Source organism: Pteropus vampyrus, unplaced genomic scaffold, assembly GCF_000151845.1.
Source record: "Pteropus vampyrus isolate Shadow unplaced genomic scaffold, Pvam_2.0 Scaffold182, whole genome shotgun sequence".
NCBI lineage: Eukaryota > Metazoa > Chordata > Mammalia > Chiroptera > Pteropodidae > Pteropus > Pteropus vampyrus.
In genome coordinates, this window is record NW_011888963.1 from 2,158,819 (window position 1) to 2,179,346 (window position 20,528).

General features: G+C 35.4%; 1 protein-coding gene across 1 annotated transcript in view; it reads right to left on the minus strand.

The window, feature by feature from the left end:
- Positions 1 to 13,622, minus strand: part of SREK1 (splicing regulatory glutamic acid and lysine rich protein 1) — a 40,231-nt gene extending 26,609 nt beyond the window's left edge. The window contains exons 1-2 of the mRNA XM_011371062.2: positions 13,309 to 13,622; positions 5,606 to 5,739 (exon numbers count right to left, since the gene is read on the minus strand). Coding sequence (XP_011369364.1) covers positions 5,606 to 5,739; positions 13,309 to 13,469 — 295 coding nt within the window. The 5' untranslated portion in view covers positions 13,470 to 13,622. The remainder of the gene's footprint in view (positions 1 to 5,605; positions 5,740 to 13,308) is intronic.
- Positions 13,623 to 20,528: the final 6,906 nt, after the last annotated feature.

Here is a 20,528-nt window from a genome sequence, read left to right on the forward strand (position 1 = left end):
TTACAGAAAGCAGAAACACCACACGAACTTTACACTATGATTTTACAATTACCCTTGCACTTAAAAAATAATAATAATAAATGAATCTATCAGATCCGTATAAAGAAATAAATTAGAACTTAAGTCTTTCCTTTTATCCTGCTCTACTAGGAAAAATAAAAGTGAGCAAAACTTCAAAGACTAACAATCTCATTAATGGAATATTATTTTAAAAATTGAATAATGTAGACAATTATTTAACACTTTGAGCTATGGGTCACCTGTACTGGAAACTTAATGTTCATGAACCAAACGATATCAAGCATGGACGCTTTCCCAGGACGGTGTTTTCGCGGTGATCGAAAGTTGTGTTACACATGACAACCGTTCGTGTTGGCTGCATCACTAATAGCACACAGAACATCAGATACAGAAAAGAAGAACATTTTTTAAAGTTTAATCCCCAGAAATGGCAAATAACCAAATTAGTCAAAAAAAAGAAAAAGAAAAAACAAATATGTGCGAATTGAAATTTGTTCCTTACTGAGTGACCTTATCCTGTTATTGAAACTACCTAGTTGTGATGCAAACAATTTTGATAACTCTTCCAATAAATTCTATTTAATTTCAAGCAGACAGGAAAAAAAACAAACACCTACTGCATGTAATCAACTTGAATTTAAAAGGAAGCCTACACCCATTCAGTTAATAAGGCACCTTACCAACAATGTCAGAGATGCCCAAAAGAATCCAGTTCCAAAGAATATGCCTTAGAAAACTGCTAAAATTTTTTAGAACATAAAAAATTCCCTAGTCTCAGGAAACTTCTAAAACCATTGACTTTTAGAACCAATTTATGCATACTTATCTGAAGAGGGATTAATGTCTAAATGACTTGCTTATAAACATCATAATTGACTAATAATGACAATACTACTATAATAATCCTAAACACGAAGAAAAAAAAATCCCTACAACTAAAAGTTGAAAAATTTACTCTGAAATTAGAATATCAATTTGTCATATTACTAAATTTTAATCAATTAATTCTGATAAGGATTGAAACTTTCATGGATTTTTCTTGGTCTTCTCTCTCGCCCACCCCACAAAAAATTTTTCCAAAACAGTTATCTACATATAGCTAATTTAGAAGAACTATTTATTCATAATTATGTAGTAGTTGGCTATGCATTTCCATTATGGAGTCTTCGAAAATAATTTAAACAGTGTACAAAGTCACACTAAATTGAAAATAGCATATGGAGTAAATTTTCAAAAGCACCATGCTGGGTTTTAGGGGTAAAAACTCTAAGACAACCTGATGTGCAGAGAAGAAAACCTCTAAACGATATTATCTGAACATATCTCTAAACATGAATGGAATTCAAGATGGATTTGAAAACTTGCTTTAAATAATGGTTACGCCTTATTTATAGGAACAGAAAAATGACATTTTATTAGCTTTAGCAAATATCTTTTTTTCTAATCTTTGCAACATCTAAGTCTGTATTACTAATTTCAAGAACAAAGTCATTTTATTATTTCAGTGTATATTCTGTGTAAGCACAGATTTTTTTTTAACATGCATAAAGATAAATAAAAGGTAGGTAGGCCTTACTGAAAACATCGAATAACAATATATTTCTCAGTTACTACTATTAACACATCTGTATACCCACATATATACTATACTCTTTATACTGCTATAAGACCTGTTTTGTTATAAATAGGCATTATTTTTTAAATGTTTATAAAAACTGAACACATCCTGATAAATCCTAAGGTGCAAACCCTGTGCTTTGCTACCCTAATATATACACCTAAAATACAAATTAAGGGCTCTAATCTAATAATGTCCTAACTTAATATTATTTATCAATTAAATAAGCAAAACTATCCATACAAGACAGTCTAAAAAGACTATGCACAAAAAAAATGTTATTTAACACAGGTCAAAAGGTGACCACTTAATATTATAAAGCCTTTCATTTCTGGCTTAAAAAAATATAAAAATAAAAATAAATACCAATAAGTTATCTGAATCTCACTGCCCCTCACAGTATAAAAAATAAAAAATATTACAAATATTAAGTCTAACTGTAAGTACAGTTTTTTTCTTATTCCAATTACTATTAAAGTTACTTAAAGAAGCTCCACTGCTTAGTTTCCAAGATAGAATTCTACCAAATTTACCCTCTAAATACTATCAATATGTAAAAGTATAAAATGAATAAGCATTTAACATTTTTCACAATCTATACTCAACAACTGAGGAAAAACAATGTCTCTTACGGTATTAAAGTACTAGTCCTAATCTCAGAATCCATTTAGAAGCTAGTAACCTGAGAGTTTTTCAACAAAAAGTTCAACAAACACATAAGTATTCAACAGTTTCTCAAATATTCATTTCCCACATAGGCAACTAAGTCTTTAAAATTTAAAGATATAAGTTATTTTCGATAATGAATAACTATCATAAAAAGTGAAAGTCTCTTTTGGTCCTCTACCCCCAGATTGTTACCAAATATTTACTTATTTTCCTTGATGATTTTGTATGCCTAAAATTGTAGGGAGAAGGATGCTACTGGTTGGTTTTTATGAGATGTAGGCCTGAGAGAAAAACTGCAAAAATGTTGCACTGAGGTCAGAAAGTGTACCTAAGAATCTCATCAGTGTTTTAGTGTTTCAAGAACAAAATGTACCTGATCAACCTATAAACACCAATTAAGATTCACACTGAGCCTCACAACACTGTATCCTAATTTACTGTGAAAGTTTATTTTATCTTAAGCTTGAGCTCTGCTGATCATCTCCCAATATAACTTGCAATGCAATGTTATGAACTCTTAATGGAATACCATTTACAAAGAACTGGAAAACCAGCTCACAAGTTAAAGTGAAAGAGATTTAACAAAACAAAAACAAAAACAAAAACAAAAACAAAAAAAAGGGACAAAATAAAGAAAAAAAATGAAATTAAAGTAAAACAATAAAAAACAGAGACAGGGCGTCCATCTTCTGCGGTTCAGACTCCGATCTCATTTCCCCAATGAAGGTTTCACTTGACGGCAGGTTTAGTGGCATGGCAAACAATGCCTAACTCAGGCAAGTGTAACAGGTCTGCCTTGGCCAGTCTAGTCATCTAATAATGCACAAATATCACATAGAGAAAACATACAAAACCAAATTAATAGTCAAAATCCATCTACCAGAAAATGTGGACATAAAGTTATGACTGATGATTAGGCTGACACCTTTGTTGTTTGATCTTATCTTTTTCTAAGTGTTAAAACATTTATATAAATAAATCTGAGATGCACGTAACAACAAAAAGGTCATATTTGGACAAGTATAATGAAAGTATATTTTATTTTGAAATGGTCTGTTCCATTGACAATAGCTAATGCTTAATATGCATGAAATTACTATACATCAGATATTACTTATGTAGCTTAGGATCTTCTCACAAAACTGCCTACATTAGGGAAAAAACAGCAAATTGAAAGAAAAAGAAAAAACTTTTCTTAAAATTTTTTCTATGATTTTCTCACTCCTTTCATAATGCTGTTTCTGTAACATCAAGGAAAGAATGTAATCAGTGAAGTAAACAGAAGGCTGCTTACAGCACCACAGTACGTCTCTCTTATAAAACTTACTCCACTGCAACTCCTTCCTTTGGTTTATTTCAAAGTCACTTTGCTATCTTTTTTGGTACAATATATAATACATTATCACTTTGCTTGCAGTGCATAATCAGATCTTTTAACAATTCACTGTGACATTCTTTTGGTTGTATTTGGATTAACTAATGAAAAATATATCTGAATGTTTTTCTAATACCAATTATTTTGTAAATATTCTAAAAATACTTAGAACCTAAACTGCGATAAAAATATGCTTAAATTTTCAAGTTGGGAAAACAGTAAACTTCATCTCAAAATGGTAATATTAAATATATTCAAAATTTATTACATGTGTATTTATTCATCTCCATCAAGTTAAACAAACGAATAAAGGAACTTCTACATGCCCGCAACCTTGAACATTTATGACAAATCACGGTCAGGGCTCCTCAAATACTATATAGAAAATTCTATGGGAATAAAGTAAGGTTCCAACAAAGCAACATTGATAAAATTCTTGCTTCCAATTCAGTAATGTGCTAACATAATACAAGATCCTGTGCTGCTGGTGGCACAGTATTCCCATTTAATTAACCTGTGACCTGATTTCCTTTTTCCCGTGCATTTTACTTAGTGCGGAATTGGCATGACCTTGGTTTGCAGAACTAAACCATTACTAGCTCTTGTCTCACCTTGCTCTCCAATTGTGGGTTCACTGTCCCCTTACAGATGAATAGGTAAGAATAGATTTAGCAGGTAATTAACTTTAATCCATTTTTATTCTCCCTACCCCACTCTAAATTAACTCCTAGGCATGGAAATAAAACTTTCAAATTTATCTGAAAAAATACAGAATGTCCTATTCTGGGACTTTAAAAAAAACAGAATGATACTCACTGTATCTGATTGTAATATTTTTGACATCCCAGAATAGGCATTCTGAAATAAGCATAAAACCTTGAAAAGTGCAGCACACTGTTTATTATACTATACACTAAGTTATTTCAATGTTAGCCTGGTTTCTAAAAGAGATTTTAAAACATTACATATGAAAGCACATTAAATTGCTTCAGGTAATTTTTTTATGTTGTAAACAGTTACCATCATCCACTAGCGAAAATATATTTTAAACACATTTAAATTATAACTCAATTCTAAAATCCATGTACACAAGCCACAGTCAGTGTTCTGAATAAAAGTTAATTATACACCGGAACTGTCAAATTTGGCAGACCCTTATTAAATGAGTGGCTCTGTAAACAGAAGTTACTAAAAAATAAATATCAGTAATAATTAGCTCTTAGAGCAAGTTGTAATAAAATTTAACAAATAACTATAAGGCTTTGGCCATGTTTACATCAACTATTTCCTGATGGAGAAAATTTGTTTTTCATGATTTTTCTGCAAGTACGCCCCCGTCTCAAAAAAAAGCCAGTAAAAGAAAAAGGAAAATTCCAGTTGCACAGCAAATATATACACTGAATATGAAATAATGGTCTCAATAACAATTAAGGTAAATTATCTTAAGAGAATACTTTAAAGCTTAAATCATGAATATTTTCTTATGAACATAAATATCAAACCAAATTTGGCAAAATGTGTACTTTTTATTTACGTAATATCATTAATATTGTATAAACAAAGGCAAACGCTTACTCATTCACACATTTAAAATAATATTCTCTACCAACTTAATTTTTTAATTTCAGAAAGCTTTCTTTACAACTTACAAATTGACTAGAGAAAGCCAAAGCAAACCAGAGAAGTCGAGTAACTTACAAATTTTTAAATGTTTAAGCTATTTCTCAAACTTAAATAAGAGCCATTTTAATATATTTTATTAAAAATTCTTTCCTTCTCCAGATTTCATACACACACACACACACACACACACACACACACACACACACACAATACTAGCTACTTGCCAATTTCTACTAACAAAGGCAGTAACAGACAGAGCAGAGATTAAAATAAAAGAAAAAAATATGTGAGATACCAACCTTCTGCACAAGGGACAACTATCAGAGCTCTGTCAATAAAAACCGTGTTAGTTAGATGCTGGGCCACGCCAACACTTGATGGGTCACGAAACTTAACATAACATACTTTGGAAGAAAAAGCAAGAGGTGCGTTGCTGCAAGATAAAAAAAATAATAATCAGACTAATAAACATTTGGTTGGTTTTGTCATTTTCATTAATTTTTCTTAGCGCTCCCCATAATCTTACATAATCAAAACAAGAATTTTTGTTGCTAAGGATATTAAGACACGAGATGGCAAAACTTAACTCTTTTAATGGTAATCTGTCTGCAAGGCAAATCTAGGCAGGCCTATAGCCTTATTTGTAAAAACCTGAAACTTAAATTAGTAAATTTTTAATTTGAGCAAAACGTGAAAACAGTTGATTTAACCCAAAGATGTCCAACCAGTGTACTATCATCAATAGGCAAAAACCTCAATCCTCAAGACTTCAAACTTCGTAACCACTTCCAACCCTTCCTTCTGTGATTTCCCCAGCACATTTAAATCACTAAAAACTTCCTAACAGTATTAGAAAAAATGAAATAACATGGAATTAAAATTAAGGTCTTTTGCATATATTAGACTACTTCAAGCAACTTCAATGCTTTGTGATTTTCCAAACAAAAGATTTCACAAACAAAATTTTACAGATTTTATATGCAAAAGAGGAAAACACTAAGTGCTATAACCTTTATTACTACATTCAGTTCACTCAAAGGCAAGCCTATAGCAAAAAAGCAAGACAAAGCACAGATTAAAGCAATTTTCCATAATATGAATCCATCTCATTAGATTCCAAAATATACTATCTTCATGGATGATCATTTTGTCAACCTGTCCATAATCATTTTCAATTGAAATTTTTAACTACTTTTAGCTAGAAAAAAATACCCAAACTAGACAAACACCTAATATGCAACAAATGTACAATACTCTAAAACATTAAGATTTTTCATACTAAGAGATCATTTGAAAAATATCACATATGCCTTGTGCAATAACAATAATTTAGTTTACAAAACAGATCAAAGAATAAAATAATACCAAGTGTCAAACTCTAGGTGAAAAATAAAGATTTACAAAAATAAATAATTAACGGGTCAAGGAAGTTGACCATTGTCCTAGATCTAGTAAATGGCAAAATAGGACTTAAAGTCTAATAATCTAATTCCAAATACATGGAAACTATCATTCAACTAATGAAGAATTTTAAAATAATTTTAATGTACTATTTAATTACTAATTCCACAAATATTCATCATTTTTAAGATAAAAAATCTTTCACATATAAATCCACCTTGATAACAGTTAAATATACATATTTATGCTATTAATCAAACTGTGATAATAAAATGTTTTTGCATTTAGAACTTGAAACTATTTATATATTAATTAGTCAGGCTAATTAAAAGTTGCAAAAATAAAAATAAAACTCTACCTCTTTTCTCACCCAAAGCAACTCAACTCAATTCACTCCTGCCTAAGGCGATCATCAATTCAGGCTTCAGGCCAGCCCACTCGAACAATCCTCCTACTCAACATCTAAGTCAAGCACTACCTGTATTTGTTATTGAGGTAAATACATTTCACATCCAGACTTAACTCACCTTTACATTACCAAGTCTCCAATTTAGGCCTCTCCTGAGCTCTATCTAGAGTTCCAGATTTAAGTGCCTGCTGGAATATTATACACCTTGATAGTCACAGGACCCACCTTTAACTTTTGAGTCTTAAAATTGATCATTCTCCTTCCTCACCAGTCCCGCCCATTGTCCTATACTTCATATCTCAGTTAAAAGACAAACACCACATTACCAGTCAGAAAACTGGGATTCACTAATGTGACCACCATTAGTACTGTTTACCAAATATTTCCAAATCTTCTGGTTACATGGTAATGTTCCATTTCTTTGTTCTCTGAAGTGTAGCCATGCCACTTGCTCTGGCCAATTAAATATCAGAACTGATGTGTCATTATTTAGTAGCTTTTAAGGACCATTGTTTAGTTAGCTCTTTTACTCTGCCACAGGCACCAGCAACATTCGCGAGATGGATGGCTGATACGCAGAGTGAGTGACCGCAATGAGTAGTTTCCTCTCTACCAGTTTAGTATAAGAAATAATGTTTTTATCAAACTCCTGAGTTTTGAGGGTTGTTTTCATTCCTGACCCTTCCCTCTTCTTCATCCAATTATTCATTAAATCCTGTGAAGGCTGCCCCCCAAATATTTGTCACATTAATCCTTTCATCATTCTCATTATTAATACCTTAATTCAGGCCATCATTTCTCATCTGTATTACTAAAATGGCTCCTAAAACACTACCTCCAATCTCAACTCCATATTAATGGTCTTCCACAAAACTGCCAGAGTGATCTTTCTAAACCCTAAATTTCATGTCACTCCACCATTTCCTCAAAGACACCCCTCTGTTGTTACTTTATCATCTAAATGTACCCCAAAATCCAGGCATAAAAATACTTGGAGCTCCCACAACATCTGGGCCATCTTTGTAATGTTGTTCCATTTTTTAATTATGTTCTCTCCAACTCCTTTGAATGGTAATTCCACTTTTCTTCAGGGATCAAGTTTCCAGTCTTCTAGAAAGCCATTTTAAGATAGCTAAATGATTAGGTACCCCTCCTTTATGTGCTACCAAGACATTCATATAGTTTCAGCACAAGCCTTATCAGCTTTCTTATGTGAAACCCTCAACAGATCTTGTGAGCTTCTAGCCACAACTGATTAGCCATGACACCAGAGTCCATTTCACTGGCTAACCAGCAACATATAATTTGCTTGGCTTGACCAAATTAACTGGAAACAATCAGATTCTCTCTCTTGGGCTGGAAAGTCACTTAAGAGTCAGGGCTTGGGCCAGATGCCAGATGAGCAAGTACAGAATACATGTGTAACAATATTGAGCAGATACACAGAAACAGAGCTGACAAAACCTCCGAGAAGAGGCTTTATAGCTTGGATGCTGATACCTCTCTGGTTACCAGTTGCAGGTTCCATGAGGCCTGGCTATGCTAGTCTTTGTTCTCCAATTTAAGGAAAACTCCATCTTTTCAATAATGTCTTTTCTTGAGTACTCTGTCTTTTGCAACCAAAAATATCTATGATTACAATGAACTACTGAAGCCCTAGCAATTGCAACAAGTATACTCCCTAGGCACTGAAATCTTCCAGAATCTGACAAGCCACCCACTGTAACTACATTTCCTAAACTGACAGATCCTTTTGTGAAATAATGAAAACCTAAATAATCACTGTTAAAAACTAAAAACACATTTCCAAATAGCCCTACTTGAAACCCCTATCTTTTCAAATTGAAAACAAGTATGGGAAATGTGAGCCTGGTTAGTAAAGCAACTACATGTTAAGACATGTCGCTAAGATTTGAGAAGCCCAGGAACCAATTAAAAAATTCTGGTCTGTTTTGAACAGCATCATCATAGGAGTGTGGATACTAGAAGACATGGCAACACCACTGTTTTAAGCAATTTTCTTCACCTTCATCTCCAATTGCCTTCCTTAAAATACAGAGTAAAGATCAACTTATATTTTTATATTTACTTTATGCAAATGTAAACATTTGAGCTTTTCAAGAAAAGTAGTAACACTTTTTGAACATTATAGGATAAAATATGATACAGTGATAAATCTAAATACTTATGATGAATGTCTCAGTAAACATTTATCAGTAAAAATGTCTCAGTATGTATTTTATCTATTAATCAGTATGTTTCCAAATCTTATAGTTTTCTCTCTAGTATATCCAAGCTATTAGATTTGTTTTTTAACTAAATAGGATTATAACTTTAAAATGTAATTCTGAACTACAGTTTTAATTTTTAAAAGGGGGTTACTTATTTCATTTGTCTAAATATATGCCTCTAAAGAAAGCATATTTTATTTTGACTTCATTTGTTGAACCAAGTTTGTTTTTTTTTTAATATAAAACTTTCTACAATCGTTTCTCAAAAAAAAAATCAGTTATTTCTTACGGTGAGTTTCATGCAGAAATCAGAAAACTAACTTTTTGAGCATCATAATTTCCTGGGTCCTAACTGATTGTTTTTCATTAAACATGGTGATGACACTGTACAATCTGTTAAAAAGTCAATGTGGTAATAATATGTCCAATATTTTATTATATTAACATATACTCTTTGAGGATCTATCAAAAAGGATATAGTCCAAAACATGGACAAAGTACATAGTTTTATATACTTTTTATGTAGTTATATAGTTTAGTGTATTTATGAAAATACTAACACATTTTAACAAGGTTTCTTGGTAGGGTTCTGGTGTCACTCTGGATGGCACAATTCTTCCTTGTATAAGGCTTTCTTATGAATGCCAGAAAGCCCTACAATCATGGGTGACAATCAAAAGTAAGCATTTTCAAATTCTTCTAGCTAAAATTCACTGACGTGACACACACACACACAAAAAGGCAACCAATATAATCTCCAATAAGAGTATTTCAAAAATACACAATCGCTTAGGAAAGATGTTTTTAAATATTACTATAAATAAAACAGCAATATGAAAAATGCTTATTACACAGTGTATAAATCCTTTGATTACACCATATTAAAAAAAAAAGTATTTAAAAAGGACTGGAGGAAACACATGGAAATGGTGAGAGGTTTTGAGAGGGTGATAGGATCACAGGTGGTGTTTCTTTTTCTCTATTTCTCATAAAGTGACTACCCTGGTTATATTAATTTTTCTAACTAAATGAACTTGAAAAAGTAGTTGACAGATTTTATCTTTCTTATTAGTACTTTTGAAGTGAAGAAAACCAACAAGCAAAATAAAAAATCAACACAGGTGGTGTTGTTAGAAATGGTGGTAGAAATCAAAATAGGATTACCCTTTGAAAGGAAGCACAGGGTAACTTTTAGGGTGTACATAACCCTGATCCGAGTGTTGGCTGCACAGTTATGTCTTTGCAAAAATTCATAAGCTGTATACTTATGCAGGCAGTTTTCTGTATGCATGTTTTACCTTGATAAAAAGATTTCCTACTGCTGTAAAAAGGTTGTAAATACATGAGATTCATTTATTATTATACAAAAAGTTAAAAGAGAAATTCCAGACATATCATCTGGCAGCACAAAAAAAATGACAAATAAGAATTTTTAATGTTTACAATGAATGTTTACAACACTAGTTCTTAGTGTTTAAAAACTGAATCACTGCCTCATGCCGAAAAAATTTTAAATCTGAATTTTCATACTAAATTATTTAAATGTTAATAAGAAACTATTTTCACATTCTACTAAGGAAATGTATTTCCAAATTTGAAACAAATTTCTACCCAATTTCCAAAGATTAATCATAAAAACTTTCTGTGACACTGCAATACAATAATCTGTCTTCAACTCTACTACTATTGAACTTTTACTCACTTCAGCTCAAATTTTCAAACACATCTTTAATATAAGGACTGTGTTATGACTTCATTACAGAACAAAAAACACCCATTAGTAAAGCATGTCAATATTTTTGAAAAACAGGAATAAGAGATTACACTTATGGTAAGAAAAACTGGTTGAGGATTTTTGCCTGGCCCACATGTTATATTAATATTACAATTTTGCAAAATATATTACAGTTTGTGACACACGCACTCCATATTAATGCACCATGTTTAAGAACTTTTTATTTTCTTTGACTTTTAAATTGTAATTAAAACTTGATTTCAAAAAATAGCCCATTAAGTGTTAGATAATAACTAGCAGCATACTGCCACCTAAGGCCAGGTTTCAACTATATAAGTGGTATTATATTGGCAATGAAGAATATTCTACGATATATTTCTTCTACCTGTAAGACACCTTATTACCACAACCAAGGTTAGTTTACAAAGGTTTGTATACAAAATATTTTACTGCTTGATTCCAATTCTTGCAGGATATAGCACTCCTCCAAGCATTTCTCAATTATTAAGAAATGTTCTGAGTGTTTAAATGAAAAGATAGCTGAAAGTATTTTCAAGTTAAATAAGATATTCAAAGCTTATATGCCGCAGTCAACAATGATGTATGCGCATACACTTACGAAGTACTCTTGACAAAAATATATCACCTGAATCTAATCATGTAGAAACAATCTATATAAACCCACATTGAGTCATTCTACAAAACAAACTACAAGACAAAATACCATCATGAAAGACTTTCAAAGGTGACAGGGGTCTGTTCTAGACTAATGGAGATAACTAAATGCAATGGGTAGTCTCTGATTACATTCTAGAGCAAGAAAAAGAAAAAATCATTATAATATTTGGCAAATTTAAATATAAACTATGTAATATATTATTTTATCAATGTTAAATTTCTTGGACATGTTAATAATATGGTGGTACTGTAGGAGGATGTACTTCTTCTTAAGAGGTAGATACTTAAGTGTTGAGTAGTTGAATTTAGAACAATAGTCTTGATGTTTACAACTACATACTTTCAAAAAGAAAGGAAGGAGGGAATGTGAATGTGCTCAGAAGTAGAGATGGAGGAACACAGGGAAAGAAAAATCAACTGTGGCAAATGATGAATGCAGGTGAAGGGAACATGAGTGTTCTTTCAACTTTGCTGTATGCAGAACAAATTACTTCAGAGCAAAAACTAAAGGAGGAGAAAACCTTAAAAAGTAAATATTTAAAATCCAAATACCAACTTTTGTCAATACCTACGCAGCAGCAATGAGATATACTCAGAAAACTAAAAATAGATCTGCATGCATCACTATGAAATAAACCAAAAATCAAATACAAATTTTTAAAAAAGAAATCTTGGACAATTACTCTCCCTTCTTTCAAAAGATTTTGACAGGATAAACAAAATACTGGGAATTTTAAGATTCTAAGTTCTTTCTTAAAAAAGTTTATGCGTGTAAGAATTTGAACAACCCACAAATCCCTTACAAATTCTGTGGGTAAATAGTACTGCACAACGGAAATCAAAATACACTACTTAAAAAATGTGTCCACGACCTGTGAATGCCAGTCAAAATCCGGACTTTTTTAAGAGTACAGAGCAGAGATAATCCTGCACTGACCAATACTTTTTTCTGGAAGGTTTAGGGCAGTGTGACCTTCCAGAAGAAATTTTAATCTGCTGCCAAAAGGGTGAATCGATATGATCTTGTTAAAGTAACCAAGATGATGCTAAATTTGTGAACACCACCCTGGGAACAAATACAGCCCTAATTCCAGGCTTTCCCCGCAGCAATAACGGCTTGACACGAGGCCCTTAGAACTGGACAATTTCTCAGGCGGTCTTTGCGAATTTCACATTGCAGGGCAGGCGTTTGCCGAGAGGACTATTCGGGGCCCACCTGCGGCCATCTTAAGTTCGGGGGGAAAAAAAGGGGAGGGGGAGGCACCGAATTGGTGGACTCGGCGGCGACCACAAGGTCGGGGAGGCACGAAAAAGGCAACCTTTGTAAGGGATCGGTGCAGAGATATAAACCTTAATGTCCCACTAACAAGCAGAGCGGGACCGAGGGGCTCCGGGCCCCGGTCCCCTAATCAAACGTGGGCACCAAGGTAAGCCCGGGCGGTCACGTGGCGGACACCGCGCGCCCCTTTCCACCCTCTGCCCCGCGCCTCGGTTCCCCAGGTCTCTATGGCGCCCTCGCCCCTCCCCCAGTCGAGCTCGAGCACTTACTCCGGGGGGTAGAGCCGCAGCTCCTCGATTTCTCCTAGGAAGGAAAAAAGAGTCCGCATCTGCTCACTGGTCACCGCCGACGACAGATTCGTCACCTGAATCACCGCCGTAGGGGTGAGGCCGAAGCCTAAACCCAAACCGAAGCCGCCGCCGCTGTTCATCCCGGTCCGGCTGCCGCTCCCTCCCACTTCCCAACGTCTACGACGCGTCAGCGACGGAGCCGGGAAAGCGGAGAGCGCGCGGCCGCGAGCGCGCTCCTGCTGGCGAATGCAAGGCGGCGGGCAGGTCTAGCCGCCCATTTCCCAACTCCCCTGCTCCCAGGGCTGCGCGCGCCGGCCGGAAGCGTCGCTCCGGCAACCGGGCGGCTCTCGCGAGGCTGCGGCCTGGGGCTCCGGGTTCGTGAGGCTGTTGCTCTATCAACTTTCTCCTCTTTAAGGTTTTTAGGGATTCTTTTTTAACCCGGCTACCATTGGGTCGAATTCTTGTGTTCCTATAACGTGGGAGACCCACCTCTTTCCGGTCTCTGGGTAAGACTGGGGAACGACAAGGCCTGGTCTGCTTGTTCGGAACTGCGAAGGCAGAATGACTATTAAGTCATCACAGATAGTTGATCAAACTATAACGCGTCATTATTGTATACAGGCAGCTCCCCCGCCCCAACTATTGTAAAAATTGGCCAGCATCATAATTATGGAAAAACGTGGAAAATTTTACAAAACAAATTATTAAGGACAGAGGCAATAAGATGAGGGCTATGTGGTCGTTGTTTATAACTTGTCATTTATTCGCTCACTGCGCAGGTATTAATAATCATTGAGTGTTTTATACACCAGACGTTGTTATACGAGGGCAAATAAAAGACAGTTACAGTCAATACACATAGAACTTGTAACCTACTGAAAGACAAGTAACAATAGTATGTGAAACGGGCAGCTGTTCCCAAAATGCCATCTGCAGAAGCTTAATGGGCTTAAAGGCAACTTTCAATGGGTATGCAAGGTTAATTTTTATAATACTAAGACTTGGTTTACTTTTTTAGTTTTGTTAACAGTATAAAAGCAATAATACATTAAACTGATGGCATCCTAGCAGGAATCAAGGCAATGGCACCAAAATGCTCTCACTAATAGCAGGATTTAGTATTCTTCACTTCCTTGCACTCATAGCATACAAAATTTTAAGATTTCTAAAATAAGCTAGTTTAACTTAAGAATGACTTGACAAAGGAGTAAAAATTATTAATTTTATTAAATCTTCACCCTAGCATAAACATTTAATATGCGTAAAGACATGGTAAGTACTTCTGCTGCATGCCGAAGTAAGATGGTAGTCTCCAGAAAAAGCATTTATATGATTGAGTTTTCACACCAAAATCCAAATTTTGTCAAACTTATATCCATCACAAGCTTGACAGCTTTCTAGTAGTTAAAGCCTTTTCCGCTAAAAATAGCAGTGATGTTAACAAATGTATTTTTGACATTATAAGGAAGTATGTAACATTGAGAAGATCTCTACAACTCAATGAACAACTATTTTCAAAATAACCAAATGCATGCTATTACAAAATTAAAAAGTCATGAAAGTGTAAGACCCATGGATTTTAGTGTAGCAGAATACAAAAAGTTTATTGGTATGGTTTCAGATTCGGTCAACATTGCAACTGCACTCTAAGAAACTACCATAGATCAAGTTTGGTGTAGAATTAAAGGATATCTAGAATTATCTAAAAAGGCTGTGAAAACGGTTTTCCCTTTTCAAACTCCCTATCTGTGTAAGACCAGGTTTTCTTCATATGTTTCAACCAAAGCATCACAACAGATTGAATGCACAAACAGATATGAGAATCCAGCTGTCTTCTATTAAGCCCGACATTAAAGAGGTTTGAAGAATGTAAAACAATGCCACTCTTCTCAAAACCCTTTTGGAAAATATCATTTTATCATAAAAATACATTTACAGTAACACATTGGGTTTATAATTATTTTTAAATGAGCTTTAAAATATTAAATTTCACAGATTTAATTTTGAAAATGGTAAATATAGATAGCCTATAAATCTCATCGGGTCTTCGGTAATTTTTAAGAGGGTAAAGGGATCCTAAGACCAAAATATTTGAGAACTACCAGATGGATAAGCACAGGGAGAATTGGGGGCTTATAGGAAGGCCACTTAAACTTAGTCCTAATTGAAGACTTCCCAGAAGAGATGTTGCTTGCATGGAATCGTAAATGAATAGGAATTAGCCTGGCAAGAAGGGAGAGAGAAGTAGTGAAGGGCCTTCCAAAGTGAGCATGCAGAGTATACAAAGGCAAGGAGGTCGGAGAGCCCAAGTGAGATCCAGAATATTCAAAGTTCATTATTGCTAGACCAAAGGCTGAGAATGACTAGAGATGCATATGAAAGATAAACCTTGATGAAAGGTATTTATCATGCTAAGAGATTACTTTATCATAAGCTGTTGGGAGGCATTGAAGACCTTTGAGCAGGAGAGTGATCTAGGTCAGATTCATATTTTAGAATGATCATTATCTCTGCTGCATGGAGATGCATTGAAAAGGATGCAAACCAGAGGCAAAGGGACTAGATCAAAGAGTAAGTGGTGGTAGTAACGGAAAGAAAGGAACAGTCCCAAACATGGGATTCCTTGAACCCATTTGAAAATAAAAGGAATAAAAGCTATCCACTCAGAAAAATCTATGTGGATATACAATCGGTTTTAGACAGTTACAGGGGCTTTTTGGTCCTCCTGAAGCCCAACCATGGGCCCTTAAGATTAACCACCACTAGTTAATGTGCATCAGAATCACCTAGAAGACATGTTACAACAGATTGCTGGATCCAGAAACCCACAGTTTCTGATGTACTAGGTCTGGGAGTGGGACCTGAAAATTCTAATTTCCAACAAATTCCCAGGTAATGCTTCTGCCGGTGATGTGAGAATCCCACTTTGAGAACAACTGGTTTAGAAGGTTCTACTGTTGGTGGTAAAGCAGAAGAAGGAATTTATGTTCCTGGCCTGGGGCATTCTTTAATAGTGCCATAATTTAGGATCAAAAAACGAGAAGGAAGAGTAACTTTGTGAGGAAGGAACAAAATATTGAGACCTATTATGGACAAGTTCCTGAAAGAATGTAGGGGAGCCGTCTAAAACTAAGATGTAGTATGTAAATCACAAGCTTAATTCAAGCTTGAAAGTAGACAGTTATTCCAGGCACATGTGCAATAGCGGGTAACATTAAAGGGACATATATAACAAAGAGCCAAAAACAAAACCAAGTCAGAAGGAAAAGCAAGAGGAAGTATAGTCACAAAAGTTAAGGGAGGAAAAGTTTTAAGGAAAAAGTGAAGAATGGGGTGGAAAAAATGATGAAAAGTATCAAATTCTGCAAAGGTGACAATCGGGAATAAAATGTGTCCATTGATAGATATAATGTAACTATTGAGACAAAAAGCTTCATGGATCAGTTTAGAGATACAAAGGCCACAGTGTTTCTTGTATTGATTCTTCTATGAATCTCCCAGCAAAATTTCCCAACCCTGGGCCTGTCCTAGCCTTGCCACTTTAGCCAATGTCAGACTGCTCCACCGTCATCCTCTGAAATAATTTTAGAATTCTAACCTCCATCCCATGTTCTGTCTCCAACCTCTGTAATCATTCTCATGGCCCCAATTTGCAAATAGTTCTTTATTACCACTCCTCTTGGTTTCACTTGCCTACTCAACTAACCCTACACCTAAAACAATAAGACAAGCAATGACAACACTTTCAGTGCAGAGAGGGCTCCTCACAAGTAGGTTCAGGCCCATAAAAATAAACCAGAAACTAAAATTAAGAAAGATAAACTCCAGTAAATGACAACAAAAGAGAAAGATATACGTTAAAAATTTGCGCATTGGATGTAGAACCAAGAGGTGACTTGGGAGAGAGTACTTTGGAGAGAGACAGGAAGGGAACATGAAGGTATGCAGATGAGTGTGGCCTGTACTTACAAGAAAAGGCTTTGGTGCCTTTGCTTAGTCTTATTTTGCTTTTTGAACAAGCAAATTTTACAAAGAATCTGGAATTTTAAAGGGAATTTTGACAGTAGAGAATAGTTTAGAAGTAATTTCAGGTAAGGAAAGATCTTTAAGTGGCCCTACCTTTGAAGAAGGAGTGTTGTTTGTAGTCCAAAAGATAGGGAAGCACTGGAAGAAAGGTTGTACTAAAAAGAATCAGAGAACTGTGCATGCATGAGTACACCTGTGTATGTATATGCGTGCATGTGTGATGTGTGTAGTGCGTTTCATAAGAAAACTCTTACAGTAATGAAGCAAAAAATTTTAGTTCCTTGCTGTGCTAAACCACATTACCTTCTTTCAGTATGCAGAACTCTCAATTAGTTCATGATGTCTGTAGTAGGCTAGCTCTGGAACCTCATCATTGGCATAACTTTTTTTAATTACTAAAAATTATTCCAGCTAGCTTAAACATATTGTTACTGGAGAATGGGAATCCTCTCCTGGAGCGTTGTTAAGGTTCTTGATGTCTCAAACAAAGAATTGAGCAATGCACCAAAATAACAGCAGAAAAGAAAAGCTTTATTAGATGGGAAAGTACACTTCCAGACATGGAAGCAGGCCTGAGCAAGAGAAGCGTGGCTCAAAAGGCCTGGTAACAAAGCCTTTGGGGTTTTTATTTCTATTTGCTGTGGGTGGTTACTTTTCATAGAGGAGTGAGCTTCCTTGATTGACAACTAAGATTGACAGGACTCAGTGATTCATCATTTTCTTTCTGTGCATGTTTGTTCCCAGAATTCAATCTGTTATAATGATATTAATGAACTTCTAGGCATATGCATTATATTATGATGGTATAATGAAGTTTAGGTGAGTAGAAGGTCATTGGGGTCATCATTGTGCAGGTGCGAGTGACTGACTCGCTTGAACTAGTACCTAATTCTCTGCTTGTTTCTTTGTGGAAGTTACTTTTATCCTAAAAATGCTTTATGGCTTGCTTAATTGTGGGCAGACTAGGGTGGACCCCTTCTAGAATAGGATGGCCTCAGTGTCTGCAGACAGAACTGAAACCCTCTACCTAACTTTCCTGCCTAACTCTTTTCTAAGAGCCATGAACCCCTTTATTATGAGTATGGATGTTGAGGGATGGGAGGTCTCTTTCTCTGTATCTTCTTCCTGCTGAGAATGGCCATAGTCCCTACCTATTGGGGTTTCATGGAGCTCTTTCCCTTTCTGCCTTAATCAGGACGGGGTCTTGAGTTTCCTGCTGAAGTGCCAATTAAATGAGTAAAGGCTAAACAGACTTGGTTAATATATTTCTTAAAGAGTAAAAAAGGTCTTTGGCCTAAAGTCTCCCTTCTTGGACTCTAAGGGCCTTGTCTGGCTTAACACCATTTCTGCTAACAATGGGCGGATGACCTTTAGCAATAGCCAGAGGATCCGAGTCACCAGTTTGGGGGCAATTATCAAGATCTGAGGGAGAGGGCCTTTTTCCTAAAGAAAAGAGAGAAGAAAACTAACTAGGTTTACTAAAAAGATTACGAACTCTGTAAGAAATGTCCCGTATCAATACTAATTCATATTTGTTGCAAAATGACTTTTGCACCACTTAACTGACTTAATGCCATCCACAGTTCATTGTCCCTAACCCATTCCTATGATTCAATTAATGTTTGGCACTTACTGTTTGATGCATGGACATAAAGGACAAGATGGATGGCACCAAACACTCAGCTCCCATCTCTCACTCCCGAATCCTGACTAGAAGGCTATTTGAGGTCTGACTATTCTTCCTTTGCAAAGGATGTGGCTTTTAGAAGTTAACAATGTTATTGGTGTCTTCTGGACTCTGACTTGGCCTCTCAGATTCCAATCTCATCCATCCCAGTGATAATTGGAGAAGTGAGGTTGGGCCTTAGGGCACCATCCTACCAAGATAAATATATTTCTAGCTGCAGCCACCCAGTGTGTGACTCCTACCCCAGTTCCTGCTCATGAACACTCTCCCCCAAAGTATATATATCAGAAATAGAAAATGTAGCTCTCATATATTTCCTCATATAGTCTATGCAAGGATTTGGGAGGGGGGGTTATAGTCTTATTACTGGGGGGTTATAGTCGTATAACTATATAGGGAGACAAGTTTAATAAACAAACTCTTCTGACGTGATCAGTAAACATTTTTTAAATTCATGATACATTTTAGCAAAATATACTCCTAATTTCACCCCAAACATTATTATCCTTAGTTTTCCCTAAAAGTAGAAAAATATTTATAAAAGAAATTGTCATATTTAGGCTGATGCTTGCTTTACTTTTTTCCCTTCCAAAATTCCTGGTTAGGTAATCACAAAACAGAACTTTCATAAACATCTTCCACGGCCTATTTGCCTTGCTTTCATAACACTGTTTCCTTGATCAGGAATGCTGTATTAGTTTGATTCGTTTGTATTAGCTATAATAAAGCACCACAAACTAAAGGGCTTAAACAACGGAAATGTATCATCTCACCATTCTGGAAGCTAGAATTCTGAGATTAAGGTATCAGAAAGGCCATGATCCTGAAGGCACTGGGGAAGAACATGTTCAAGGCCTCACCCTGAGATTCTGGTGGTTCCTTGGCTTGTGGCAGCAGAACTCCAATCCTTACATGGTGTTTTCCTTGTGTGTGTCTGTGTATCCAAATTTCTCCTTTTTGTGAGGACACCAGTCATATTGAATTAAAAGCCCACCCTCCAGTATAACCTCATCTTAATTACATACCGTGACCCTATTCCTAAATAAGGTCACATTCAGAGGTACTAGGGTTTAGGGGGGTGCTCTGAATTGACAAGGCACACAAGTCAACCCATAACAAATGCCTTCCCTCCTTTGTTCACCTGGAAATGCCTGCTCATTTTTCATGGCTCACGGTACCCTCTGTGAGGCCTTTCTTATCTTCTCCAGGGATTATTAACACTGGGCCCTGTGCTACCACATTTGTTTACTAACCTTTCTTCCCATACTAGACTGTAAGTTGCTTGTGAGCATGACCTGTCTTGCTCAATTTTTTCTCCTTAGCATCCCGCAGAGTCCCTAGCACTTAATGATAAATATTGAATGGATGAATGGATGAATTGGGTATAAGCCAATTTAAATAGAGGAAAACAAGGTAAATCTCTAGCATCTGTTTCAAAAATGGAGAGAATAGTGCTCGCTTCGGCAGCACACATACTGAAAAAAAA